Source organism: Etheostoma cragini, chromosome 16, assembly GCF_013103735.1.
Source record: "Etheostoma cragini isolate CJK2018 chromosome 16, CSU_Ecrag_1.0, whole genome shotgun sequence".
Lineage (NCBI taxonomy): Eukaryota > Metazoa > Chordata > Actinopteri > Perciformes > Percidae > Etheostoma > Etheostoma cragini.
In genome coordinates this window covers 24,819,288-24,828,070 of record NC_048422.1, presented here as the reverse complement: position 1 = coordinate 24,828,070, position 8,783 = coordinate 24,819,288, and the positions used below count along the sequence as shown (strand labels likewise).

Here is an 8,783-nt window from a genome sequence, read left to right as displayed (position 1 = left end):
GTGTGTGTGTGTGTTTCTGTGTGTGTGTGTGTGTGTGTGTGTGTTTCTCCTTCTCTGTGTGTGTGTGTTTGTGTGTGTGTGTGTGTTTCTGTGTGTGTGTGTGTGTGTGTGTGTTTCAGGCTGGTTGAAGACATTTGACAGGTATTATGAGGACCAGACGAAACACATCCTCGACAACATGCTGATCAAACTGAGTGAAGACAGCAGGTACTCACCTTCAACCCAACTTTATTTATACTGTCACATGACAGATAGAGCAGATCTAGACCGCTCTATAATTAAATTATAGAGCAGGTCTAGACCTGCTCTATATAATGTCCATCAGGAGGAAGATGAGTTATTAATTAATTCAGTTTGTGATCATCAGGAGGAAGATGATTTGGGCAGAAATCAGTTATTTCTCTAAATGGTGGAACGACATCAACGAGGAGAAGAGAGAGGCGGTCAGACGGTAACTCTTAGTCCTCTGGTCTCCTACACAGACAGAGACACTCAAACGCACCTCAGCACCTACACAGACAGACAGATTATTATATACAGTGTATGTATGTATGTATGTATGTATGTATGTATGTATGTATGTATGTATGTATGTATGTATGTTTGTATGTAAATATAAATATATTCAGGCTCTTTTCTGGTGAGAAGTCTAATCTTTGTTTTTGTTGATTGTGTTGTATTTTATAATATTAGTTTATTTTAATGTATTTAATCAACATGTTGTCTTCTCTTCCTCTGTGGTGTGTGTGCTGCTCTGTGATTGGCCAGCCTGGTGGGGGCGGGGCAGCTGGAGATGGTGACGGGCGGCTGGGTGATGGCGGACGAAGCCAACAGCCACTACTTCGCCCTGCTGGATCAGCTGATGGAGGGACACCAGTGGCTCCAGAGACACCTCGGTACCCCACTTCCTGTTTCCTGTCACTGCCCACTTCCTGTTTCCTGTTGCTGAGACAGCCGTAGATGTATTTCTTTCATTTCATTTATTTGTTTACTTGAAAAGGGGACAATGTACACTTTTCAACAAATGCAAGCGTACCCGAGTCAGCCATAGGCTAGTTTCCATCGGTAGTCCCCTAGCCACATGTTATTAGGCATCCTAAAATAATAAACATCCCAAAATAATAAACAGTTATAATACAATGAAGATAATTATACAATAGACAAAAGGTTAAAAATTACAATGTTAAATCACAACAATCGAATAAACGAGATAAGCAAGTAAAATCTAAAAGAGATGATAGAGGTGTTGTTGGTGGGTGGGACCAGCGTCAGTGTTGACACGGTTGATTCTTAACATTACTCTTAATGAGTAATAGGATGGGGACTGTCTAATTAATGGTGGTACCGAGTTCCACGGATGTGATGCTGTAAATGAAAAGACTGAATGTTATTGCAGATGTGGTTGGCTGAATGCAGATGTTCTGAGTGGGATTGTGCAGTCCCTCCTTGCTGCACCTCTGGTAACTCTGTTTGCAGACAGAGGAGGAGGAGCTAAACTGTGCATGATCTTATAGACTAGCACAGCAGACATTTCTGTATTTTATGAGGTTTTCCCAACTTAGCAGTTTATACTTCTTTAGAATAAGGCAATGATGGTAACGAAATGGCTTTTTGTCTAGTGTTTTCAGTGCTTGTTTGCCTAATGATTTCAGTGGTTTTAGAGCTGTAGAGTGTGCATTGGACCAACTTATGAGACAGTAGTTGATGTGGCAGAGAACCAATGAGTGGAAGTCAAGCTTAGCTGCCTCAGTTGATAGGAGGTTTCTGATATACCTGAAATTGGCCAGACTAAACTTTACTTTATTACAGACCCTCTTCATGTGGGTTTTAAAGGCAAGGTTTAAGTCTAAGTGCATTCCTAAATACTTGTATTCTGAGACAACATCAGTCTGTGTCCTGAAATGGAAATGTCTTGCTCTGCGTCTATGCGGGAGCATTTGGTAATGAACATACAAACTGTTTTTGAAACATTCAGTTGCAAACAACAGTGGTTAAGCCAGGATGTAACCTTCACTAGCACATCTGTTAGCTTGATTGCAACCTCTTCAGCAGTCTTACCATGAGTAAAAATAACTGTATCATCAGCATACATTAAAGTATCACACTTTCCACAAACAGAGGGTAGATCATTAATATATATGCTAAAAAGGGTTGGCCCGAGTATGGATCCCTGCGGGACCCCGGTGGAAAGACCAAGTGGGTCAGATGTATAGGTACCAATTTTGACATGTTGAGAGCGGAGTGAGAGATAAGAGTTCATAAGGTTGACCAAGCTTGAAGAGAAATTGAAATCCAGTAATTAATGCAATAGGATGTTATGATTAACTGTGTCAAATGCTTTCTTTAAGTCAAGGAACACAGCCCCAACAACCCCCCCCCCTTTATCCAGTGATGCCTTAACGTTTTCAATGAAGTAACATGTAGCTGTTTCAGTCGAGTAGTTGGCCCTGAATCCAAATTGCATTGGGTGCAGTGGAAAGGAGCTATTGTTGAGATGGTCGATGATTTGTTTGTTAATCAGTTTTTCAGATACCTTGGATACTACAGGTACAACACTGATGGGCCTATAGTTGGAAGTCAGTAGCGGGTCACCACCTTTGAATACAGGGGCCACAACAGCAGGGTCCCATGAATCTGGAAACCATCCTTGGGCCAGTGAAGTATTGATTATGTGTGTTAGTGGGGCAACTATTGAAGAGCTGATCTCTTTCAGCATAAGTGTATCCATACCATAGACATCCTTAGCCCTCGAGGGTTTGAGAGATGTAACTGTTTTTATAACCTCATCCTCTGATCCTGGTCTTAGTGTTAGTGCTGGCTCTGTAGTATTAGCTGTACATGGATTGTTTTGTTGTATTGTAAAACTTTGGGCAATAGTGTCAACTGACTCAACAAAGTATTGATTAAAGGCCTGTGCCACATTGGTCGGACACTTTGCTTAGTTATACTAATGTTTTGACCGGTTAATTTTTGAATCTGACTCCATATGGCTTTTGAGTTACCATTTGAATTTTCAATAATTATAATGAGAAAGTCCGCCTTTGCTTTCCTCAGTTCATTACTTACTTTGTTTCTTAGCCTAACAAAGTTATGGCTATTGTGGGACATCTTTGACTTTATGGCTATTTTTAAAGCATTGTCCCGCTCCTTCATTAATTTTAGGACTTTCTCATTCACCCAGGGAAGACCCTGTTTCTTGTTTTTATATTTAATTCTAATAGAAAATTCATTACCGTGGATTGCAATTTTTCAGTAAAAAAAAGACTGGTCATTTCTAAATCCTTTTCAGGAAGTAGCTCATCCCAGTTTGTTTTTTATGGCTGCTTTGAAGTCCTCTTGTTTGTTTTTCGGGATGCCAAAAAATTCCTCATTGCCAGTGTTTGTAGACCGCCTGCAAGTGAGTTTTCTTGATATAAGCACCATATTATGATCCGATAGCCCAGTTATCATATTGAATGATTTTATGATCCTTTCTGGTCTGTTACTAAATATAAGGTCGATTTGGGTACTGGTGCTATTTGTTATGTGTGTTGGACCTTTAACCAATTGAACCAGATTAAAACCATCAGTAATTTGCTTGAGCTTCATTCTTGAGGATTTATCTTCCCAGATTAAGTTGAAGTCACCCACTATGATTATTTCTATCTTAAAATCAAGTTGACATAATACCGTCTTGAGTTTTTTACAGAAGCTAACGTTTGAGGATGGTGGTCGATTAATGACTACAAGGGTGTAGGACATCTGAGGCGAAAGAATCCTATTCAAGGCTACATTCTAGATCACATGGATTTTGCAACTGAATGAAGCCACGTTTCCGTTAAACAGAGGAAGTCCAAATTAGATTCTAGTAATATGATTTATTTGATCACTTTTGGATTTTAAGCTCCGTATGTTTTGGTGGCTGCCTAATATGCCCTTTGGTTTTGCTTTCGGATCCCAGATAATCCTTGAGTTGTTTACAGCTGGAAAGACGTTCCACTTCCGGTTCTTACGGATGGCTCGGTTTACTTCCCCACGCTTGTTTTTCTTGAACACGTGTTTGTCTGATGAATTCAAGCAGTGTTTGTCACTCGGTTGGACGCTGGATGTACTCACGAGCGAATGGTCACCGCCGGTGCTACTCGTGGGAAGCGCTGGAGATGCAACGTTACTCGTTGCACCAAATCTCCCCGGTGCTGGTGTTGCTACCGCGGTGAGTTAAACAGTGGATGATCCTCCATCGAGATCCGGACGGCTGTCCTGTGTGCTCAGATGGCCAGAATTGGAGTGCTGGAAGAGGGTAGCGTTGAATTTAACGACGTCCACACCAGAGGAGGTCTCCTGTGGTGTGGAGGGCTTTCCCTGTGGCGGGGTTACCTGCAGACGCCCCCCAGGACTGGCCTACTCAGGGTGCATCAAGCTGTCAATAGGACGTCGCTGAGTACCCTCTGGATCCTCCGTGTGGCTCGGGTAGTAATAATACTACATACCTGTGCTGAGGTAGAGTTGCGAGTAGACATGTCAGTCATATTGGCTCCATTTGTGGTTGGACCAGGACACTGATGAATGTCCCCAGACAAAAGCAAACAAATGGCTATAATCACAGCCTGACTGGTTTGTTGTTTACATGTTGTTTTTGTCCTTTTCATCCTGCGGTTGTATCGGTTTGGGGTTAAAAGAAAGATGGCCAACGTGTACTCCCCGTACCCGAAAACGCCGTGGATCTGCTTTGTTGTTTTATACCGATGAACCCTGTGAGCAATTAGTTCGTTATTGTTGCGAATAATGTTCGCATGTTTGTTGTTGAGAGATTGTTTAAGCGGATTGATGTTTGTCGGGTGTATAAACTTCAGAAGTAGTGTATATAGTAACAGAGCGACTACCACCCCTGACCGACCTCCCGCCATGTTCTTTAGTCTCTTTCTCAATCAGCTGACTCTTGGTTGGTAGTGTTGCCAGTTACCCAGGATCACTTGCTTACCAACGCCTCACTGGCCATTTATACCCCTAGATACTGTCTTTTGTTTATTATTACACAGTATATGTATGTATATATATATATATATATATATATATATGTATATGTGTGTGTGTGTGTGTGTGTGTGTGTGTACAGGTGTGACGCCGAGCAGCGGTTGGGCCGTGGATCCCTTTGGCCACTCACCCTCCATGGCCTACCTGCTGAAGGGGGCGGGGCTTAGCAACATGGTCATCCAACGCGTTCACTACGCCGTCAAGAAGCACTTCGCCCAACAGCGCACGCTCGAGTTCCTATGGCGACAGAGCTGGGGTGGGTGTGGCCACAGGGACATCACTTCCCCTAAACTGTAGGTAAACTAACCCCGCCCACTTCATGTTTGCAGACTCCTCCCCCCGCAGTGACATCACGTGTCACATGATGCCGTTCTACAGCTACGACGTTCCGCACACGTGCGGTCCGAACCCGGCCGTCTGCTGCCAGTTCGACTTCCACCGGCTGCCGGGGGGGCGGGTCTTCTGCCCCTGGAGGATCCCGCCGCAGCCAATCACAGAGCAGAACGTCCAGGAGAGGTCCGAAGGGGGCGGGGCCAATGTCGTTATGCAGATTTATCATTTAATATCAACGGACTTCCGGGACTTTGTAATGTTGTGACTTTGTGCCGAAGGAAGACGTTAGTCAGGTTTGTTTGTTTCTGTTTCCGTCCCAGAGCCCTGCTCCTATTGGACCAGTACCGGCAGAAGTCCCGCCTCTTCCTGTCTCCGGTTCTGATGGTCCAGCTCGGAGACGACTTCCGCTTCGTGGAGGCGAGCGAGTGGGACGCCCAGTTCACGAACTACCAGAAGCTCTTCGACTACTTCGACCAGCACCCGGAGCTGCACGTCAAGGTGGGGGGGCGGGGGGGGGGCGAGGGGGGGCTGGGGTTGGGACTAGGGGGGCCAAGGGGGGCGGGGGGTGACCAGTAATTAGGGGTGGTCACGGTTTCCGGTTTCGGTACTCCAGAAGTATCCTTCAGCATATGATATACACAGAGAACCCTCGGTTCTCACGGGGTTACGTTCCAAGAAGAACCCGGGAAGTAGTAACCTTGATTTGTTTTACCATTATGATACGATGAAATACTCCATAATACACTGAAACCAAAGAACAAAACCTTCTACAGGCGTACTGTAGAAACGTTTTTTTACAAATAACAACTGCTGTACTGTAAAATAATCATTTTAATCATCCATTTGCTTTTGTTGCTTATTTGGCTTTTTTTTTAAAATCATTTTTCTTCTTCTTTTATCTCTTGTTTAAGATGTTTTTTCCCGAGGTGAGTGATCTGATTGGCTGCAGTTTAAATGCTAAACACATTAAAAAGACGACGTGCAGGATTAATAAATCCCCCCCCCCCAGGCTCGGTTCGGGACTCTGTCTGATTATTTCTCGGCGCTGACTCGGCGTGTGGCGTCCGGTCCGTCTCTGCCGACGGTGCGCGGCGACTTCTTCACGTACGCCGACCGGGACGACCATTACTGGAGCGGCTACTTCACGTCCCGGCCGTTCTACAAGCGTCTGGACCGCCGGCTGGAGGCCACGCTGCGGTAACCATGACTACACCTTCACTAGAATAACCATTAACCTCCGTCACACCAGGAAACACGGTAACCATGACTACACCTTCATTAGAATAACCATTAACCTCCGTTACACCAGGAAACACGGTAACCATGACTACACCTTCATTAGAATAACCATTAACCTGTATCACACCAGGAAACACGGTAACCATGACTACACCTTCATTAGAATAACCATTAACCTCTGTTACACCAGGAAACACGGTAACCATGACTACACCTTCATTAGAATAACCATTAACCTCCGTCACACCAGGAAACACGGTAACCATGACTACACTAGTTCATAACTCTCTCTGCAGAGCGACAGAAATCCTCTTCAGCCTCACGCTGGCTGAGATGCGGCGTTTCCATGGCGATGGCCGTTTGGCGGCAGACTTCCCGGCGCGGGAACACTTTGGGCGTCTGACGGCGGGGAGGCGGAGCCTGGCGCTGTTCCAGCACCACGACGCCGTCACGGGCACCGCCCGCGACCCCGTGGTGGTGGACTACGGGAACAGGTGACTACTTCCTGGTGGCTCGCTGTTAGCACGTTAGCATGTTAGCACGTTAGCATGTCAACATGTAGAGCTGCCAACTTTTCCCAAAACCTTGGGCGAGTGAGATCGCCAACCTTTGCCGCATACAAAATAATTTCTTTGGCTCTTTCAGCATCATTATCCTTCAGGGTTTACATTGGGATTTGTTATGTGTTGGGGGGTGGGGGGGGGGGGCTCTCCCTAGGGGGGTCTGGGGGAATGTTTATAAACTAAGACCTCTGAAATGCTAAAGAATAAGAACCGCTGATTTACATAAATTCTATTCCTTTAACCTTTGTGCCGAGGCTCAGTCATGTTTGGCCCTCGTCCTCTGGGCCCCCCCCCCCCCCTTACTGGATTTACTTTTTGGGCAAATAAAGACTATTTGTTCATTTTATGAAACATTGAATGAATTATTTACAGTTACATTTAGAGAAGCACAGATGTTAGAGAAGCACAGTAGTGGCCCAACGTTGCAGTATAGTATATATAGTATAGTATTTAAAGTATATATAGTATATATAGTATAATATAGTGTATATATAGTATAATATAGTATAATATAGTCTGCTGTGCATGTCATTGCTCCGCTGATATGGGGGATCTCATTCAGACGGTCTGACAGACACAGAGGCCCATTTGGGTCTCTGGTCTCTGACATAGTTTAGAGGAGCTTTACGCTGCTGTTCATCGGAGGTCTGCACGGATCCAACGCGTCACTGCCCCCCCACAGCAGAGCGGGTCCTCTAAGACCTAGAGCCGGGGAAGTGCACCTGGGATGGCTCTTGAACCCCTCACAGTCTCTGAAAGCACAACTGATCGATCACGAGGGGCACAACAGGTCAGAGATATAGATATAGATATAGATATAGATATAGATATATGGAAATAGATCTACAGATAAACTCATCTTTCAGAAATTTGACCGACCGGGTTGACACTTCAGCTTGAGAAATCGGGGGGGGGGGTGGCGTGTGGCGTGTGAAACAGTCAATGCGTGAGAGTTGGCAGCCCTGCGACATGTTACAATGTTAGCTCGTTAGCATGTCAACATGTTACAATGTTAGCACGTCAGCACGCTAGCACGTCAGCACGTTAGCAAGTCAAGTCAAGTTTATTTCATCCATAGAAATGGAAATTACAGTGCTCACACTCGCCATCTTAGCCATTAAAAACTAGAGAATAAATACAATATCACAAATGCACTACAATATTATACATAATACAATATTTTGATAAGTTTGAAGTGCTTGTTGTGCTGTCTAATGTGTTGCATGCATGTTAGCATGTTAGCATGTCAACATGTTAGCACGTCAGCACGTTAGCATGGTAAATGGATGTCAACGGGTCTTATTATCTGATTATTTATTCCCTCAAACTGTTTCTTAATAACTGTTTTCAGTGTTGTTGACATTCCAGTGTTAGCATCTCTTTAGCGTTAGCTCGTGTTTTGTCTCATTTGTCCCTCCATGCTTTCTGCTGAAGGACGCCGTCGCCCCTGGCAACAGTAACAGGTACCACCTAGCTTAGCGTTAGCAGCTAGCGTTAGCTTCCTATTCATTATACCAGTGTGTGTGTGTCTGCGCGTGTGTGTGTGTGTGTGCACGTGCGCGTGTGTGTGTGTGGGTGCGTGTGTGTGTGCACGTGCGCGTGCGTGTGTGTGGGTGCGTGTGTGTGTGTGCACGT

General features: G+C 44.9%; 1 protein-coding gene across 1 annotated transcript in view; it reads left to right on the top strand.

Moving 5' to 3' along the window:
- The window catches only part of man2a1 (mannosidase, alpha, class 2A, member 1), a 19,751-nt gene that overhangs the window by 2,439 nt on the left and 8,529 nt on the right, over nt 1-8,783 (top strand). Inside the window, exons 5-13 of the mRNA XM_034897057.1 lie at nt 120-207; nt 368-451; nt 769-896; nt 5,096-5,269; nt 5,343-5,529; nt 5,667-5,844; nt 6,356-6,543; nt 6,882-7,079; nt 8,583-8,611. Coding sequence (XP_034752948.1) covers nt 120-207; nt 368-451; nt 769-896; nt 5,096-5,269; nt 5,343-5,529; nt 5,667-5,844; nt 6,356-6,543; nt 6,882-7,079; nt 8,583-8,611 — 1,254 coding nt within the window. The remainder of the gene's footprint in view (nt 1-119; nt 208-367; nt 452-768; nt 897-5,095; nt 5,270-5,342; nt 5,530-5,666; nt 5,845-6,355; nt 6,544-6,881; nt 7,080-8,582; nt 8,612-8,783) is intronic.